The sequence below is a fragment of the Camellia sinensis genome, chromosome 5, assembly GCF_055761805.1.
Source record: "Camellia sinensis isolate YWXY chromosome 5, ASM5576180v1, whole genome shotgun sequence".
Classification (NCBI taxonomy): domain Eukaryota; kingdom Viridiplantae; phylum Streptophyta; class Magnoliopsida; order Ericales; family Theaceae; genus Camellia; species Camellia sinensis.
Window position 1 is genome coordinate 185805068 of NC_138965.1, and position 21158 is coordinate 185826225.

Genomic DNA, 21158 nt, shown 5'->3' on the forward strand with positions numbered 1-21158 from the left:
CTCCGATCACATGACTAGTTTTTCCCATTTATTTAGTACCTATTTCCCTTGTTCTGGTCATGACAAAATCAGAATAGCCGATGGTAGTTTTTCACCTATTGCAGGAAAAGGATTTATTAAACTAACTGAGAAAATTAATCTCAATGCTGTTCTTCACGTCCCCAACTTAGCCTGTAACCTTTTGTCTGTCAGTAAACTATCTAAGGATTCTAATTGTCGTGTTACATTTTTTGAATCCCATTGTGAATTTCAGGACCAGAACTCGGGGATGATGATTGGGCGTGCTAGGATGCTTGAAGGTCTTTACTACTTTGATGAAGTACCTGTTAGTAATAAAAAAGCTCAGAGCTTTAATAGTACTAGTTCAATCTCTGTTCGAGAAAAAATAATGCTATGGCACTATAGGCTAGGACATCCTAGTTTTCTTTATCTGAAACATTTATTTCCAGAATTATTTAAAGGGATTGATTGTTCTTCTTTTCATTGTGAAAGTTGCATTTTTGCAAAATTTCATCGCTCTACTTATTTGCCAAAACCTTACCAGGCTTCCAAACCTTTTTATTTGATTCATAGTGATGTTTGGGGCCCTTCTAAAATCACTATTCTTTCTGGTAAAAGATGGTTTGTTACATTTATTGATGACCATACCCGCTTATGTTGGATTTATTTGATGAATAAAAAATCTGATGTGAAAAATTTATTCACAAATTTTTACAATATGATTGAAAACCAATTTCAAACCAAAATTGGTATTTTACATTCTGATAATGGAACAGAATATTTCAATGAGCAAGGGTGAGTTTTTGGAAAAAAAGGGGATTTTTCATCAATCTACATGTCGGGATACCCCTCAACAAAATGGCATTGCAGAACGAAAAAATAAACATCTACTTGAAGTAGCACGTGCTATAATGTTTTACATGCATGTTCCTAAATATTTATGGGGTGAAGCAATTTTAACAGCCTCTTATTTGATAAACAGGATGCCTTCAAAGGTGTTAACATACAAAACACCTTTCGATTGTCTCAAAACTTTTTTTCCTGACACGAGGTTGTTTTCTGATTTACCCGCCAAAGTTTTTGGATGTACTGCTTATGTTCATGTTCCTAGTCAATTTCGTTCAAAACTTGACCCCCGTGCTATAAAATGTGTTTTTTTGGGTTATTCCTCAAACAAAAAGGGGTATAAGTGTTTCGATCCTCAAACCAAGAAATTTCATGTGAGTATGGATGTGTCATTTGTGGAAACAAAATCCTATTTCCCCAACACTTCTCTTCAGGGGGAGACAAGTGGAGTAGAAGACCGTTTTTGGGATATTTCTATCCCGCTCCCCAATGTCATTTATCCTACACAAAAACCACATCTGTCTGATAATAATCACTTAGGAGAACCAAGTTCTATGGTGCCTAGTCAAGAAGATTCTTGTTTAGGGGGAGAAGTACTACAAAATGATCTAAATCCTGAGCTTCAGGTTTATACTAGGAAGCGATTTCATCTGAGGAATAATGACCCGAATGTCCATCCTAATGGCCCGAATGTCCACCCGAGTTCTGGCATCGAAATTTTAGGTAATCCTATTCCTTCTGTTTCCGACCTTGATGTTCCTATAGCAATTAGGAAAGGTGTCCGAAATTGCATTAAACATCCTATTGCAAAATGCAAATTACTTCTCCTATCAAAGACTGTCTAAAAACCATAGAGCTTTCACATCTAGGATTTCACACTTGTTTGTTCCAAGGAATATACAGGAAGCATTGGATGATCCGAATTGGAAATTAGCAGTCATGGAGGAGATGAATGCTTTAAGGAGAAGTGGTACTTGGGAGATAGTTGATCTACCCAAAGACAAGAAAACAGTTGGGTGTAAATGGGTGTTTACGATAAAATGTAACGCAGATGGAAGCGTTGAGAGATACAAGGCGAGACTGGTGGCTAAAGGCTTCACTCAAACTTATGGGATCGACTATCAGGAGACGTTTGCTCCTGTTGCTAAAATAAATTCCATCAGAGTACTGTTATCTCTTGCAGTAAATTCAGATTGGCCTCTACATCAACTTGACATTAAAAATGCATTTCTCAATGGTGATCTTGAAGAGGAGGTGTTCATGAGCCTACCGCCGGGATTTGAGCAGAGACTTGGAAGCGACACAGTATGCAGATTGAACAAGTCATTATACGGACTCAAACAATCACCAAGAGCGTGGTTTGAACGCTTTGGGAAGGCAGTTATCAGTTGTGGCTTCTCGTAGAGTCAAGCAGATCACACAATATTTTATAAACATTCAAAAAACAGTAAAATTGCAATTTTGATTGTTTATGTTGATGACATCATTTTAACTGGTAATGATGAAGCAGAGTTAGCAGCCCTCAAAGAGAAACTCGCAAAAGAATTTCACATTAAGGATCTGGGAGCCCTCAAGTATTTCCTCGGAATGGAATTTGCAAGATCCAAGGAAGGTATATTCGTTAATCAGAGAAAATATGTTCTTGATCTCCTTGGAGAAACAGGTATGCTTGGTTGTAAGATGGTGGAGACTCCGATCGAGCCTAACTTGAAGTTACAAGCTGCTAAGGCTGAAGAAGTCAAAGAGAGGGAACAATATCAGCGACTTGTCGGGAAATTGATTTACTTGTCTCATACGCGGCCTGATATTGCCTTTGCAGTCAGCATGGTAAGTCAGTTCATGCACTCACCAGGGGCAGAGCACTTTGAGGCCGTTTATAAGATCTTAAGATATTTGAAAGAAACTCCAGGGAGAGGCTTACTGTTCAAGAAACATGGACATCTTCAAGTTGAAGTATACACAGATGCAGACTGGGCAGGAAGTGTTACAGACAGGAGATCAACATCTGGATACTGCTCCTTTGTAGGTGGGAACCTAGTTACATGGCGGAGTAAAAAACAGAATGTGGTAGCTAGAAGTAGTGCAGAAGCAGAGTTCAGAGCTGTTGCCCACGGAATCTGTGAAGTAATGTGGATTAAAAGAATTCTTGAAGAATTAAAGCTTTCTCACCCGACACCTATGAAGGTCTATTGTGACAACAAAGCAGCTATATCTATAGCTCATAATCCAGTTCTACATGATCGCACAAAACATATAGAAGTGGATAAACATTTCATCAAGGAGAAAATCAATGCTGGCATAATCTGTATGACCTACCTTCCAACAGGTGAACAATTAGCTGATGTGCTAACGAAGGGACTACACAAGATGCAATTTGATAAGCTGACTAGCAAGCTGGCTATGGAAGATATCTTCAAACCAGCTTGAGGGGGAGTGCTGGAAATTTGTGTTAATGCATATAATAAGATAGTGGCATATGATAGTGGTGTTGGTGGTAGATAGTGGCATGTATAGAATATGATAGTGGTGTTGGTGGTAGATAGTGGCATGTATAGAATATGATAGTGGTGTTGGTGGTAGATAGTGGCATGTATATAATATGATAGTGGTAGATAGTGGTAATATATAATATGTAAGTGGCATATAATGGGTTATAATGATGTTTGTAATATCTCCTATATAAGGAGTGTCATTTGGTCTTGTAAAATAAGAAGTTTTGAATATAACAAAAATATATTCCTTCTTCCTCATATTTTCGGAGTTCTTCTTCCTCATATTTTCTAAGTTAATGACATAAGAAGTATGCAAAGGTAGTAACGACTCTTTTGGTCATCACATTTAAGTTTGTTTTATTAATTATCTTAGTAGTTCTTTTATTGGGTTATCAGATCCCAACTTGACATTGGAACATATCCATTTTATCTTAAAAATACCAAGATTGGCTGTTTATGTGATGTTTCCAGCTTTATTTGTCGCATACGTCTGCAATATATAGTAGAATTATTTGAAAAAAATCTTTTTTTTGTCTGCATGTATGTGTATATGTTGAGTTAGTAAATCAGTGTTAAATCTGTCATTTCATCTATGATGTTGGTCTATGTTGAGTACATTAGCGCTAGATATTTAACTACTTAGCATAGAAGCATTGACATAGAGTCATGGTTGTGTCTGGTAAGGCTTTGGTGTGCTAAGATTTGTGCGGATTGGCCTATACATCTATTTGAGTTTTGAAAACCTTATTTGTTGTGTATACAGTACATAGATGGTCAGCCTTGGCTTTGACAATTGGGAGATAATGTGAAGGAACTGGGAGATGTTACTCAAATAATCAAAGCTGAATCCATGATTTGGGTTTGGAGTTTGGACAAAGCTGGGTTCATGATTTTGGTTCATCCCCATGAATTGGTTTTTCCTTTAACTTTACTGCCTATTGAAGAAGTGTGTAAATGTTAAGATAGAAAAATTATATTATATTGGTTTCAAAAGAAAATATGCGATTGGTTTTGAAAGAAATTATGAAAAATTTGGTTATTTTCAGGAATGACATAAAAGGAGGGTGTACTATAAGAGTATGAGTCGTTGTTAGGTGAAACAAGAGGGTGACATAAAAAATATATATTTGATTTATATACTAAAAAACACATTCATTTCGTTACACACACACACACACGTATATATAAGAATGGAAACAGTTGTATTCAATTCTATGACCTCATTGCCCTGATGAAGGATGGACCTGATTGAGGCACACAGAAGGTCAAATATGGTGGGCAAGGGCTTTAATCTTTGGGTTTTAAGTTAGGGATTTAATTTGAGGGTTTAAGTTTGATAGGGTAAGGTTTATGGATAAAGTAATAGTTTAATTCCTTTTAGGCTAAAAGTAATTGCTTGCCGGAATTTACGGATGGCGAGGGAATTGAGTTAGGCTTTAGTTTGGATTAGTTGGCTGGCTAGGGTTAGGTTTGTGTAGGACCATGTGTCCAAGGCATAGGTTTATAGGAAATGAATAATGGTTATTGAAGAGCTTGTTATGACTATTAATCGGGCTCAGTTGTTCTATTGTCTATGCTAGGCTTGCTATAGAGGAATATAACTTTTGCCTCAGATCCTTCAAGAAAGAATTTTCAGGGTCCACTCCCATTCATTTCCACCATTTTTTTCACCTTCAGGATCTTCTGTGTTGGCATGTCTCCATGTCCTTGTAAAAATGTAGATTTAAGTACTTTGTGCTACCTTTTTAGTGGTATGTGGGAGTTGGAATTATCTCCTTGGAGTTGGTTTGAATGTTTATGTATATTGATTTGGTAAAGTGTTTTTGTGCATTTCTTAACTATTTCACTTGTTTATAATTATTTTTTGTCTCTCAGTGCTTTAAAATCCTTGCCCGATAATGTGGATCCTATTCCTCAAGATGTCACTCGGGATTTTGGACTTGTATCCCTACATGATGTGAGTAATAAAGCATCATATGCTTAAGGTTTCCTTGATCTATACGTATGCTGTTCATTGTTATTCAGAATTGTCCATTTTTGTTAAAATCCACCTACTCTCCACCTACTTCACCCACTTAAACCTACTCCACTAAACCTAACCCACTACACCACTACCACCTCACCTACTCCACTAAACCTAACCCACTACACCACTACCACCTCACCTACTCCACTAAACCTAACCCACTACACCACTACCACCTCCACTTCACCTACTCCTTACCTACTACACACTCACCCTCTTCTATATATAGGAATCATGAATCATTGTAATAGATATCAATATATATCAATCAATAATAATACATACAATTTATTCTCTCTCTTTCTCTATACATTATTTCTTACATGGTATCAGAGCTGGTTTAAAACCTAGTATTTTCGCTTCCCCGGCGGGCGGCAACCTCACCTTAGCCGCCCGCCGGACCTCAACCTATTCCGCTTATTTTCTACACAACACATACCTTCACTTTGAAACCAGAGAACATTTTGCTTTCAAGCCCTCACAGTGATGCAGTGCTAAAGATTGCTGTTTTTGGTCTCTCAAGAATTTTACATCCTAATGATCACGCAGAGACAGTTTGCAGGTCTCCACTGTATATGGCCCCAGAAATTCTGCAATTTCAGCAATATGATGCCAAGGTTGACATGTGGAGTGCTGAATGTCCAGTCGTGTTCATGTCTTCCATTTTCCGAGCTCATCCCTTACGGTAATGCCAGGATGAGAGAGAAAGCTACAACACCCATCTCTTCTTTCTTTCAGATTCCTTTTCTCTCACAAGCATATGTCTCACAGACCCATCGTTCCTCACTCTTCTTCAATACCCTTCACTCTCCACACTCACTCCTCCATCACCATCATCAAAACCATCATTCACAATGGACAACTTTCTGAATATAATATAACCCACTATGTTTGTCCTCCACAATGGACAACCACCCACATGCCTTCTCTCTCTCATCTTTTCACTTTCCAACCCACTTTGCATCCACCGCCACTTTCCCCACTTTCTTTATTTTATATATATATATATATATCTCTTTTTTTTATTATAAAAAAAAAAAAAAAAAAAAAAACATCATCTCTCCTCCGTTTGATTTCAAACTCCATTATTTTTATTTATTTTCTCCAAACCACTTTCCTTATTTCCCCATCTTTCATTTTTGATTTCAAATATATTTTTATTATTTCTTTCTTTATTTTTCTTTCACCTTATTTTTAATCTTTTTCCAATTCCATTCATACCATCTAGCTTTGCACACCAAACCATATTTTATTCATCTCAGGGATCAACCCCGATCACAATTTTACAAAAAAAAAAAAAAAAAAACAAAAAAAAAACAAACAAACAAACAACCACATTCACAGGTGGGATTTTTTCTTCTCTACTCTGCCGCCGGTCTTTTCTTCTTGCCTCCGTCCTGGGCGGCCCTTGCCGGTGTTGCCTCCGTGTTTCCCACTCCACTGGGCATGATCACTACTCCCTGCTCCTCCACTGCAGCATATGGCGGCCCTCCAAATCGGAACATAAAACTGGCCTTCCGCTTCAGCTCCTTGTTTTCCGCCTTTAGCACACTTATCTCTGCTCGCGCATCCTTATACATGCGTTGGAGCAGAGCCAGCTGGGAGTTTAATTGCTGCACCTCATTTGTCCTACTCTGCAGCCGGTGCGACAAGTTTGTGACCGCCGTCATGGACTCCACACATGCCTTCAAAGTATACTGATTAGCCTCCACATCCGTTTGCACTGCCATTTTTTGCTCCACCGACCGCATCGGAAAGTTCAACGGAGCAAACTCCGGGGCGCTTGGTTGAGGTTCCAGTGCCACCGCACCAGTTTTCTCTCTTGTTGACTCGTTGAGGTCTGGAAAGAGAGTGAGCAGACTCCGGGAAGACGAGGCCATTTTCTGGGCAACAGAGTGTTACAGAATATCTCTCGCAACAGAGTATTACAGAGTTTCTCTCTCAGCACAAGGAACTCTCTTTCTCAGCAACACGAAGGATTTTTCAGAGGTTTCTCTCAGTTTTTCTCTGCCTCAGCCTCTGCCTTCGTCTTGGTTAAATAGCCAAGGCGGCCACGCGCATCGCGCGCCTCTTGACGCCCGACAAACTGGCACGCCTTTTCATGGCACATCTTTTGATAAAGTGGACACGCCTTTTGATGGCACGCCTTTTTATGGATTGGGCACGCCTTTTGATGGCACGCCTTTTGAAAGATTGGGCACACCTTTTGAGGGTGCGACTTTTTAGGGGTCCGACAAGACTCTGTAAACTGTCCCGACATTTGATTCCGGTTAGCTTTTCCAAGGGTCCGACAAGACTCTGTAAACTGTCCCGACATTGATTCCGGTTAGTTTCTACATGGGTCCGACAAGACTCTGTAAACTGTCCCGACATTGATTCCGGTTAGTTTCTATATGGGTCCGACAAGACTCTGTAAACTGTCCCGACATTTGATTCCGGTTAGCTTTTCCAAGGGTCCGACAAGACTCTGTAAACTGTCCCGACATTGATTCCGGTTAGTTTCTACAAGGGTCCAGCAAGACTCCGTAAACTGTCACAACAACTGTCACCACATTGTCTGCTACAACGGTCCGACATGACCCCATAAACTGTCTTCTACATGGTTATGACACCCCCATACAGTGTCCTCTACAACGTTATGACACCACCATCCAGTGTCTTCACCAATGGTCTGACACGACCATTCAGTGTCTCTTATCCTCTTTTATTTTTATGTATTTTCTTGTTTTGTTACTCTCTCCAAACTCAAGTTGGTTAGTTCCTATCCCCCTTGAGTTTGCGGGGGGCTGTTAAAATCCACCTACTCTCCACCTACTTCACCCACTTAAACCTACTCCACTAAACCTAACCCACTACACCACTACCACCTCACCTACTCCACTAAACCTAACCCACTACACCACTACCACCTCACCTACTCCACTAAACCTAACCCACTACACCACTACCACCTCCACTTCACCTACTCCTTACCTACTACACACTCACCCTCTTCTATATATAGGAATCATGAATCATTGTAATAGATATCAATATATATCAATCAATAATAATACATACAATTTATTCTCTCTCTTTCTCTATACATTATTTCTTACATGTTCCTAATTACCATTAGCTGCATTGTTCAATTACGCACTTAGTTTCGTACTTACCATTTAAAATGAAATATTATTTCCATTGAACTGAATTATCCAAAAGAATGCTCTAATCTTCTAATGATTAGACATATTCTTTGTTTTTTTTTTTGTTTTTTTGTTTCCTGTGCATTTTGTTTGTGAAAACTAATGCCTGTTTTTTAAAGGAGATTAAGGATATACTTCCTCTGGAAAATAAAAATGCCCTTATAAAATCTGGCAACTTCAATATCAAGAAAGTACCTCAATGGATCTAATTTTTTAATTTCAAACTCCTTGGGTAAAAGTGATTTGAGTTGGGACACTTCTTCCATATCATTGTCTACCTCATTTGATGAACATAGTATGATCTGCAAACCTAAGAAAGTAATTAAGAATCAAACTCCTTCACAAGATAACAATACACAATTTTTTTAAATCTTTTCATTTTTTATTGGCACTAATTCATCATGAGTATAGACAATATGGACAATAACTTGATCCTGTATATGCATAATAAGATAATAAAGTGTATGATCAACCTGGCTTTGGTTATACCCTTACTTTTGGATAAGCGGCTTAATCTCTCAAATCAAGCCTTTGGGGTCTGCTTCAAGCCATACATGAGTTTTATAACTAACCCACTTTACCATAGAGATAAGGTGCTTGTTTGGTGGAGTTTCTCAATGTTGTTTATTGCTGTTGATTACTTCGCTGGGTTTGGGAGGGAGTTGATGATTCTATCACATCCTTGATGTCTACAGTAAACTAGTGTCTTGGACTTCATGAAAGTAGTCTTGAGTCTCCTGACCTGGCTTCCAATTTCTATAAAGTTTAGAAATCATTAAGAGCATTCGGGTTTTGCTGCTTAGATTCATCATGCAAGTTGCTTGCGCACATGTGATGTATGTATTTATGAAACTGTTAGTTCTCAGTGCATTTTTCAGCAGCAGAGAGACATAAATGCCTTTTGTGAACAATGCAGGCATATTTGGGTATCCACCAGCCGAAGAATTTGGATGAGGCTGATTTAGCTCGCAAAAGGCTTATATTTGATGAGTTTTTTTATCTTCAGGTGATATATAACTTGTTATTTGTAATTGAAATTTTTCCACATATTGTTAAGGTAATTTTCCTCTAAAATAATTGGTTACTTGCATCATCTCAAACCTTATCATTGTGTGTATGGTGTGTTACCCTTATCATTCTGTTTGTTGTCTGTTACCCTAAGGGGAGATCACCAAGTCTCTCCTAAGGGGAGGTCTTGGGTTCCACTCTTAGGAGTGGAATGGGAGGCAAGACGTAAGTTCATGCAAGGAGAGGGTGTGAGTTCAACTCCTCCAATGTATTAATCTAACAATTAACCACTAACCACTAACTTTCGCCGATCAAAAAAAAGAAAGAGGCCCTATATTTCTTGTGGATTTGAGAGCCTCTTTTGTCTACTAGAACGATATCTAGTTCCTGTGTGTATTTCTCTGTGCCACTCTCTCATTACTTCCATCCCTGCTCTCCTGATCGAGCTTTCACTCAACATTATTCATCGGTAAATCTTTCTCATGAAAATGTTATTTTTTTCTTTCCTTGCAGTTTAGGTTGTTTTCATGTTCTATTAATTTCTTTTAATTTGAGTATTCTATGCTTATCACATGGTTGAGCGTGAACGAAATTATACTTATGGTTATGGAGCTTATATTTGTATCAATGTTATTGGTATATGCTTATCACATGGTACAGAATGGTTGCACTATTCTCCTGGCACACCTTCGTTTCCTGCTGTACAAGCCTTAAAATTTTGTCCACTGTACAAGCACAAGGTGTCACCTCTAGGTTGCTTATTTATTTATCAATCATATCGATTTGATTTTAGAAGTTTGATCTTCCAAGTGAATTGATAAACAGCTCTCACGTTTGCAGCCACCAAATACCTTTTTGATTACATAAAGGCCTAGGTGCCCTTCATGTGAAATTTCATACTTTCCCTTTTGCTTTTTTCCATGCTCGTCATCAATCATTCTCATGCCGTTCCTTTCTCCAATTTAAGATACATTCGTATATCTTTCAACCATTCACATGTGTTATACGTGTAGTGTGCGTATTATATATGTAAGTAAGTGATGCCATTACGTGGCATTGCTGTAAGTGCTCATTTTGCCCAGCACTGTGGTGGGGGTCATGAGAATCAGCTTCTCTGCATATAGCTGGAGGTAAGATTGTTATCTACTACTCCTATGTGCTGCAGTACCTTATACCGGGTATGACATATATATATATGTGTGTGTGTGTGTGTGTGTGTGTGTGTATGTAGCGCAAAATGGATCAGAGAAGATAAAGATCACCCCTCCTAGGCCCAATGTTGAAATAGAAGTTGAGATTAGATTTTTCATTTCCCCGTTTTTTTATCCCATGGCCATCTCTATATTTGATACCACATATAAGTTAGTTTTGAACATCCTCCTCCTCTCAAATCTGTTATGATATTGCATTTGTTTGTCATACAACCTATTTGGGGTGAGGATGGGTAAAGTATGGTGGGGCATGTTTAGGTTTGGGGTTGGAGTGTAAAGTTGATCCGAATCTTTTTTCTTTCTTAGATTTTTTGGATGATGTAATTGGTTAGGCGAGTTTTGTTTCCTTCTATTGGTTGTTTTGTTTTAGTTGCATCATCTTTATGCTTTCTCTATAAAATTTATTATTTATCAAAAAAATGTCTCGTCGTCAATTTGTTGATGCTGGTGCTCGTCCATCTTGCCTTTTTTGTGCATTGATTGCATGCAACCCCTGACTATCGCTGTTATCCTCTTTTGTCAGTTGGGCCGTTTGTTTCAAATGCTTGAAGGTCTTGGTACACAGATAGAGAAAGATGTATTGTTGGATAAGTATAGGAAGCCTGTATTGAATTCTGTATTTATGGAGGAATGGTCTAGTCTTACAAAGAATTTTTTGAAGGCTCTTCCTTACTCTCTTACTTCAAGTCAGTTAACTGCTGTTTCAGAGATTATTTGGGATCTCAAGCGGCCAGTTCCCATGAATCGACTTTTGCAGGTATTGGATTTATATTTTTTTCCCTTAACATACTGTTGTTCTTTAATTTGTATCTCATATCTAAACAATTGTTGTTGTTTTCAAATTAAAATTTGAACTTCAATAGATGTTGTGAGACTTTTAAGTTGCTATTTTTGGATTTTGTCAATGAATTTTTACTTTTATTTTGGGTTGCAGTCACCTAGTATGTATTTGTTCCCTAGCTGTGTTGTTTATTGTGCACTGTGTTTTGTGTGTTTGTGCTCCTTAGTTGAGATTATATATCCTCCTTGCTTGTCCATGTGAGAGAGGGAGGGTGTTAGATAGCTTGATATATATTGGACATTTCCTAACAACTTAAAATTTTGAGAGAATTGGTAATCTAAGACAGTGAACTTATATTCATCCTAATTTCTTTACCCCATTTAGCATAGACACATTCACATAACTAGGCACCCACACCCACCCATTTGTCACCCTACCCCACACACACTTGCACACGAACTCATTCATAGATAGAAGTCAACTATACAACATTGTTACACCGTCGGTTTGGGTAAAATCCTTGCAACTACTTCGACCTTATATGTCTCTACCATATCATATATTCTTTATTTGATGGATAAGACATAGGGGGATTTGGTTGGAAAGAGATGTAAGATTTATTTTGTCACTTACCCAAAAACAATTTATTATTTGTCTTCCTTTTAGCCTTCAGTGACATCTTCTTTTAAGGGAATCTCTTTGTTTTGATTATCTCAATCATTTTTTTCTTCTCAGGGAGATGTTGGTTGTGGGAAGACTGTGGTAGCTTTTTTGGCATGTATGGAGGTTATTGGTGCAGGTTATCAGGTAGGCCATGTAAACTTTTCATTATTGATATTGGATAGTAGTGATTGACTTCAATTATGAGATTTCAGAGTCTAATTTGTTTGTTTGATAATGGATTTCTCAGCATGGTGTTTAGTCTCAACATTTGCTCCATACGTAATCTTACAGAATTAAATTGATTGTTAGATTACTTTGTTTATTTGTAGGCAGCTTTCATGGTTCCAACTGAGTTGCTTGCTGTCCAGCACTATGAGCACTTTCTTAATTTGCTAGAGAATATGGAGCATGTTGATTGTAAACCTTCTGTCGCTTTGCTAACGGGCTCAACCCCATCGAAACAATCACGGCTCGTTCGTGAGGCATGTATTGTAATGTGGCAGTTATGAATAGTAGATTATGACATTTTAAAGATTTTTATCTTTTCTATTATTGGTTGGCAGGGTCTCCAGAGTGGAGATATCTCATTGGTCATTGGTACCCACAGTCTAATAGCAGAAAAGGTGGAATTCTCAGCTTTACGCATTGCAGTGGTAGACGAGCAACATCGTTTTGGTGTGATCCAGAGAGGAAGGTTTAACAGCAAGGTGGCTTTGTTTTCACTGCCCTGAGATTATATCTCTGCTAAAATTATCAAAGAAAAAGTCACTATTTTGCTAATGAGAATGTTAGAGACCCACTATTTTAGACCCACAATGATGTAGCAAGGTAGTTAGGCATTATATCATTGGGTGTGTAACAAATCAAAAGTTGACACCTATCATACTACATCATTGTGGGTCAAATTGTGGGAGCTTTTTTTGTGTCTCAAACATTTTCCTTTGCTAGTATCTTTGGAGCAACAAACTGAAGATAAAAAAATGAAAAAGTCAAAGAGTACGAAAAAGAAAAACCACTGTAACATGGAGGTAAGCAGACAACTTTAACCACCTGTGGAACTGCATCCTTATCTAGTAACCCAGAGACCTTGTTTCTTCATATCCACTGGCCATATATATAGGCAGACCATTATTAGATCTTCAAGTCCAATTACCTTTCCAGTTCAGAACTCTTGGGAGAACATTCCTGATATAATCTGTTATTTATTTATGCAAGCATAAAGGCAAGAAATCAGTGCTTTAATCAGTCTCTAATTGTGGGATTCTACTCAATCTTTGATCCAGAAGGGAGATAAAAGGAAAAAATGTTTAGTTTCAATGAATGCATAGATATTAGTGTAGAGCTTGATACGATGTTAAGCAAAAAAAATTGTGAGTGAACTTTTGAAAATGGTGCAAAATATGGAAATTTACAGTGTAACCTTAGTTAATGCTGAAGATGCACTAGAGAATAATTACGAATCAAATTATTTGAATGGAAAGCATAGATGATATTTCTGGTGCTTTTGAAATATCGAAACAAACTCGATTAGAATGCCATTGCGTAACTTGTTAGATCACTTTGCTGTTGGTGTTTGTTATGGTTATACCGTTCTTAACACAATCTATCTTCTTATCATTTTCATTAAAATTTGGTCCTTTTGCATTCTTCTCGCTGCCTTAATATTTTTGTTGTTACTTTCCTGTATTAAATCCCTGCAAAAATGTTGATTTATGTTTGTCCTTATGTGAACCTGTTAGAATTTACCATCACCTACCACCACTACCACCTCACCTACTCCACTAAACCTAACCCACTACACCACTACCACCTCACCTACTCCACTAAACCTAACCCACTACACCACTACCACCATCCACTACACCTACATCTATATAAGGAACCATTTGTAATAGACAGAAGATAAAATAATATCAAGATATCAATCAATAATACAGTATTTTTTTTAACATGGTATCAGAGCTTTGTTAAGAACCTCATATTTTCGCTTCACCGGCGGGCGGCAGCCTCGCCTTGGCCGCCCGCCGGACCTCTCATCATCCAACTAATACAACTCCTCCTCTCTTTTTTTTTTTCTCTCGGTGTGCAGGGGAGGGAGAACAACCCCACAACACACAAGCTTCCTCTCTCTTGCTGGTTTTATGTTCAACAGACCCAACACACCATGCTCATCATAAGTAATAACCAACAGTGTCTCATTCCACTGAGGACTAGCTCTCAGTGTCTCATAAACCTCCTTCACTAGCTTCTGCCCATTAGCAACATCATGTGATGGATGATCATCATTTGCAGGCAGTCCCTTTATGTCAAAGTATCTCGGCTCGATCACCGACAAGTTAGTTTCAGTGAGGTTCTGAGACATGGAAAGAGCTTGTTCTACAAAGCCAGTCATTGAAGGGATGGGACCAGACCCAAATACCTGTTGTTCAACAGCTTCAAATGAGTGACCCGGATCCGGATCCACAAACTCAGCATCATCTTTGAAACAGATGGATTGAGTTTGAGGTTGGTCTTGGTCTTTGGTTGAAACTGGGTTGCATTCTTTACCTGTGACACCATTGATTGATGGGTTGATAGAGTTCTTCATCCAACCAATCATGTGATCAAAAGATCTGTTCTCCAAAACCAACACAACAATGCTCTCGGCGTTTGATTCATCGCCTTCCACAACGAGCAGTCCGCCGGTTACACCGCCTCTGCCTACGGCTTCCTCACTGGCCGTCCCGGCATCCTCCTCACCGTCTCTGGCCTCGTCTTCCAGCCTGAACTCGTCGTCCAGCCGGAACATCGATTGCTGGAGCAAATCGTCGGCACGATGGAGACAGGTGGCGACGGGTTTATCTCCGGCCATGGGGGTCCATTCTCGGATGGCCGACACCAACTCGTCAAGAGCCTTGAGATTCTGTTCCAGAGATCTTGGTTCTTCATCACTCAACTTCTCTTGATCTGAGTTAAAAAAAAACACAGAGCTCCCTCTTCTCTCTCTTTCAACTCTCAACTTTTGTAGCTACAGCTACAGACCACGGGTATTTTGATCTTTAAGCAAAATCGAGAATCCGAAGTAAACAGAGATATAAAGTCACTTTTTTGCGAACCAAACTACCTTTTACTAAAGAATACCGTGTGCTCCACTCACATTATTTTTTTGTTTTTATTTTTTCTTTACATCACTTTACACCCACTCTCTCTCCTCACTTTGCATCTACCGCCCAAACTTTTTTTTTATTATACAGCTTATTGGTGCACTCCTTGTTCCCCACTTTCGTTATTTTATATATATATATATCTTTTTATTGTATTATATTAAAAAAAAAAAAAAAAAAAATCATCATCTCTCCTCCGTCTACTTTCCAACTCCATTATTTTTATTTATTTCTCCAAACCACTTTCCTTATTTTCCCATCTTTCATTTTTGATTTCAATTATATTTTTATTATTTCTTTCTTTATTTATTTATTTTTTTTCACATTATTTTTAATCTTTTTCCACTTCCATTCATACCATATAGCTTTGCACACCAAACCATATTTTATTCATCTCAGGGATCCACCCCGATCACCATTTTACACCCAAAAAAAAAAAAAAAAAAAAAAAAAAAAAAAACAAAACAAACACAAATCGGAACAGTGGGATTTTTCTTCTCTACTCTGCCGCCGGTCTCTTTTTCTTGCCTCCGTCTTGGACAGTCCTTGACGGTGCTGCCTCCGTGTTTCCCACTCCACTGGGCACGATCACTCCACCCTGCTCCTCCACTGCAGCATATGGCGGACCTCCAAATCGAAACATCACGGTGGCTTTCCGCTTCAGCTCCTTGTTTTCTGCCTTTAGCACACTTATCTCTGCTCGCGCATCCTTATACATGCGTTGGAGCAGAGCCAGCTGGGAGTTTAACTGTTGCACCTCATTTGTCCTGCTCTGCAGCCGGTGCGACAAGTTTGTGACCGCAGTCATGGTTTCCACACATGACTTCAGAGTATACTGATTGGCCTCAATATCAGTTTGCACCGCCATTTTTTGCTCCACCGACTGCATCGGAAAGTTCAACGGAGCAAACACAGAGGTGTTTGGTTGAGGTTCACTGGCCACCGCACCAGTTCTCTCTCTTGTTGACTCATTGAGGTCGGGAAAAAGAGTGAGCAGACCACGGGACGAAGAGGCCATATTCTGGGTAGCTGAACGGGAAGACGAGGCCATGTTTTGGGTTGTTGAGTGTTTCAGAGAAGGGTTGGATACAGAGTCTTTCACCGAGTATTTAAGAATGACAATGTTCAGAGATTTTAGCTTGGTTTGGTTTCCTCAGCCTTCGTCTTGGTTAAATAGCCAAGGCAGCCACGCGTATCGCGCGCCCCTTGACGCCAGACGACAAACGGGCGCGCCAACCAAGGCACTCACGTGCCTCGCCATCATGTCCGGCACACCTTTTGATGATTGGGCACGCCTTTTGATGGCACGCCTTTTTGAAAGATTTGGCACACCTTTTAAGGGTGCGACGTTTTAAGGGGTCCGACAAGACTCTGTAAACTGTCCCGACATTGATTCCGGTTAGCTCCTTCAAGGGTCCGACAAGACTCTGTAAACTGTCCCGACATTGATTCCGGTTAGTTTCTACAAGGGTCCAGCAAGACTCTGTAAACTGTCACAACAACTGTCACAACATTGTCTGCTACAACGGTCCGACATGACCCCATCAACTGTCTTCTACATCGGTTTGACACCACCATACAGTGTCCTCTACAACGTTATGACACCCCCATACAGTGTCCTCTACAACGTTATGACACCACCATACAGTGTCCTCTACAACATTATGACACCACCATTCAGTGTCTTCACCAATGGTCTGACACGACCATACAGTGTCTCCTATCCTTTTTTATTTTTATGTATTTTCTTGTTTTGTTCCTCTCTTCAAACTCAAGTTGGTTAGTTTCTATCCTCCTTGAGTTTGCGGGGGGCTGTTAGAATTTACCATCACCTACCACCACTACCACCTCACCTACTCCACTAAACCTAACCCACTACACCACTACCACCATCCACTACACCTACATCTATATAAGGAACCATTTGTAATAGACAGAAGATAAAATAACATCAAGATATCAATCAATAATACAGTATTTTTTAACAGAACCATAGATCAGTGCATCGTAGCTGTGATCCACTTTTAGAATGCTACAGACTACTGTCAGTGTATTGGTAGAGAACAGAAACTGCCATCCAATTACCCCCACTATTTCCTTCTCCCTCGTCCAGGATTAAGAAATGTTTATTTAGGCATCACCAGTGATCATATATGTGATGATGTTTGTTGCATCCTCTTGAAAGGTTGTCCGTTGCCTCATAAGTTTTGCAGAAAATAATACTCTGATCCTGGGGACTTTGATTTCCTTTGTGCATTTATTCTTTTTGTAACATGACCTGATCAATGTAGCTTCTTATCCTGCAGTTATATTATACCTCAATAAGTTCAAGAATGGCTGTGACTAGTTCATCAAATGGCGCCTTGAAAGGTGATGTCTATATGGCCCCTCATGTTCTTGCTATGTCAGCCACTCCAATCCCAAGGACACTTGCTCTGGCTTTGTATGGGGACATGTCCCTGACACAAGTATGTTAAGTATGCTATCTTTTGTTTTTATATTTAGTAGCATACTATTCAGTTCCTTGTCATGTTTGAACAAATGTTCATGAAATTACAGAATGATTTTGAGAAATGTAGGAAAAAAAAAGAAGCAAATTTTGGTATGCTAGGAAATAAATGTTGAACTAATGAAACAAAGTTGGATCCTTCATTACATCAAAATGGGCTTACTGTTTCGTTCTGGACTTTGTCTGACCTTTTTCTTTGTGTACAGCATAAAGAGGGTTTTCGGATTATTGATGAAAAGGACATTTTTTAGTTTTCCATTTCTATCATTTGTCAATTTTTTTTTTTTTTTTATTGGACTCCATGAGCTTTGGATACTCTCTCTCTGTCTCTCCCCCTCATTTTTTTCTTCTAATTTTTATATGATTAAGTCTAGAGAAGGATGTCTATGGCAAGGTTTAGTTGCATGTTAAAGCATACAGATCTAGGATTTGAGAGTAATAATTTCTATGCATCTCAGATTTGACTGAAATCTTGTGGTATTCTAATTGAATTAAGTCTCTTATATGATACTTGATGATGCAGTGGTTACTACCTGGTGATAGATTTTCTTTGTTTCTTAAAATGACAGATAACTGATTTACCACCTGGGCGACTACCAGTTGAAACTTGCATCATTGAAGGAAATGACTGGGGCTTTGAGAAGGTCTACCAAGTGAGTGTGCTCTTTTATCTTGTATAAAGAATGTTGTCATGTATTATTATTTTTCGTCTTCCTTTTGGGCTTCGGCTTCTCCTCTAGTCAAAGAGATTCCTTTGTTTTTGATCTCTAGAGATTTGTGCGCTTTTTGTGATTTAAAATATTGTTTCCTTTTTTTGGTGGATTATTCATCCTTGTTAGTCCTTATGTACTTCTTTCCTTTATAGTGCTTTGTTTCTTTTTGAAAAAGAGTTCTGAGCATATCTTACTTCAATCTTTAGAGTGGCATGTCGACATCTTCAAGATACCAGTTAAACTTCTTCTAAACACTCCACAGGAGAAGGAATGAAGTGGTGTTCAGGCCTGCGTACACCTATTTCTGACTCAACTGCTTGCCAAGTTCTTGACACCTCTGTAGAAATAACTGATATGAAGATTAGAGAAAGAGAAAGAGAGTAGATAAAATAGGTTATAAAGCTTAACATGGAAGAAGAGGAAAGTATAACCCTTACTGAGAATGCTCTCCTTTATTTATTATTATTATTATTATTTCTTAACACTCTGTCTGAAGTTGGTGCATGGATCTCTAGCATGTACAAAATGGTTTTAAGTAACGGCCTTTACATTACGTAACAAAATTTTGGTGCTCCATTACAACCACAACACTATTTATCTGATACAAGAAAACATTTGCAGCCATATCAGGCATTACGGCCGTTACATTACTGTTAAAATCCACCTCACCTCACCTACTTCACCCACTTAAACCTACTCCACTAAACCTAACCCACTACACCACTACCACCTCCACTTCACCTACTCCTCACCTACTACACACTCACCCTCTCCTATATATAGGAATCATTGTAACCATAACATTAATATCAATCAATAATACAATTCTCTATTTCTCTTTATAGATTAAATTTTCTACATGGTATCAGAGCAAGGTTAAGCACTTAGTATTTTTCGCTTCACCGGCGGGCGGCAACCTCGCCTTGGCCGCCCGCCGGACCTCAACCTAATCTGCTAGAATTTTCTACACATACCTTGAAATTTCTTCGAGTCCACCACCACTGCCCCTCCTCTCACTGTTGTCCTCCCATACACCACCGTCTCGGTCGTCTTCATCTACAATGTTGCAGTGAAGGATCTCAAGCGTGGTTTTGTTGCATCCAACTCAAAGGATGATCCAGCCAAGGAAGCTGCAAATTTCACCTCCCAGGTTATTATTATGAATCACCCAGGTCAGATTGGTAATGGGTATGCTCCAGTTCTTGACTGCCACACCTCCCACATTACTGTCAAGTTTGCTGAGATTGATCGTCGATCTGGCAAGGAGATTGAGAAGGAGCCCAAGTTCTTCCGTGAACATGCTCTCCTTCCTTTTACTCGTGGAGTGAGGCAGATGATTTGCTGCTGTAACAAGATGGATGCTACCACTCCTAAGTACTCAAAAGCAAGGTATGATGAAATTGTGCAGGAAGTCTCTTCCTATCTGAAGAAGGTTGGTTACAACCCTGACAAAATTCCTTTTGTCCCCATCTCTGGTTTTGAGGGTGACAACATGATTGAGAGGTCCACCAACCTCGATATGATTACACAGCCCAAGAGGCCATTAGACAAGCCTCCTCTTCTCCACATTCTTGATAACACCAACAGCAACAGTTTGACGCATTTATTAGAGAAAAGGTCCAAAGGCAGCTCCTGTCAAAGCTGATGCTCAGTAGGCTGTACCACCTATTGAAATGCCAGCACTATCCTTGCACATGGGGGGCACCCACTCATTTCTTTATTGTTTTCTTTTACTCACCCATGTGACCCACGATGCAACCTATACTTTTTCTTTTCTTTACACTCTTGTTCCCCACTTTCTTTATTATATATATATATATATATATATATATCTCTTTTTATTATATTATATTAAAAATAAAAAAAAAAATATCTTCATCTCTCCTCCGTTTGATTTCCAACTCCATTATTTTTATTTTTATTTATTTTCTCCAAACCACTTTCCTTATTTCCTCCATCTTTCATTTTTTGATTTCAAATATATTTTTATTATTTTTTCTTTATTTTTCTTTCACATTCTTTTTAATCTTTTTTCCAATTCCCTTCATACCATATAGCTTTGCACACCAAATCATATTTTATTCATCTCAGGGATCAACCCCGATCACAATTTTACACAAAAAAAAAAAAAAAAAAAAAACCAACAAACAAACAAACCACCACAACACACCCGCACCCACAGTGGGATTTTTCTTCTCTACTCTGCTGCAGGTCTCTTCTTCTTGCTTTTCTCTTGGGTGTCCCTTACCGGCGCTGCCTCCATACTACCCACTCCACCGAGCACGTTCACTCCACCCTGCTCCTCCACTACAGCATATGGTGGACCTCCAAATCGGAACATCACGGTAGCCTTCCGCTTCAGCTCCTTGTTTTCCGCCTTCAGCACACTTATCTCTGCTCGCGCATCCTTATACATGCGCTGGAGCAGAGCCAATTGGCCGTTTAAATGCTGCACCTCATTTGTCCTACTCTGCAGCCGGTGCGACAAGTTTGTGACTGCCGTCATCGTCTCCACACAGGACTTCAAAGTATACTGATTGGCTTCAATGTCAGTTTGCACTGCCATTTTTTGCTCAACAGA

At 39.0% G+C, this 21158-nt stretch overlaps 2 protein-coding genes across 13 annotated transcripts in view; both read left to right on the forward strand.

Annotated features, from left to right (window-relative positions):
* LOC114290287 (DEAD/DEAH box RNA helicase family protein) overlaps positions 1–21158 on the forward strand; it is a 47263-nt gene that overhangs the window by 18814 nt on the left and 7291 nt on the right. For 8 of the 12 annotated variants that reach the window (XR_014330700.1, XM_082870766.1, XM_082870769.1 and 5 more), the window contains 8 exons: positions 5214–5295; positions 9466–9555; positions 11292–11525; positions 12285–12356; positions 12542–12694; positions 12776–12919; positions 17662–17823; positions 18434–18517. Coding sequence is in view for 11 of the 12 variants with exons in the window: in XM_082870766.1 (XP_082726892.1) it covers positions 5214–5295; positions 9466–9555; positions 11292–11525; positions 12285–12356; positions 12542–12694; positions 12776–12919; positions 17662–17823; positions 18434–18517 (1021 nt within the window). In the remaining variant the exon portion in view is untranslated. The remainder of the gene's footprint in view (positions 1–5213; positions 5296–9465; positions 9556–11291; positions 11526–12284; positions 12357–12541; positions 12695–12775; positions 12920–17661; positions 17824–18433; positions 18518–21158) is intronic. The other 4 variants (XM_082870770.1, XM_082870775.1, XM_082870771.1 and 1 more) reach the window with 2 other exon arrangements.
* LOC145790386 (uncharacterized) lies at positions 19560–20402 on the forward strand (the record flags this gene model as incomplete). Its single annotated transcript, XM_082868118.1, has 1 exon — positions 19560–20402. A coding segment is annotated over one exon (663 nt), but the record flags the coding sequence as incomplete, so codon positions are not given.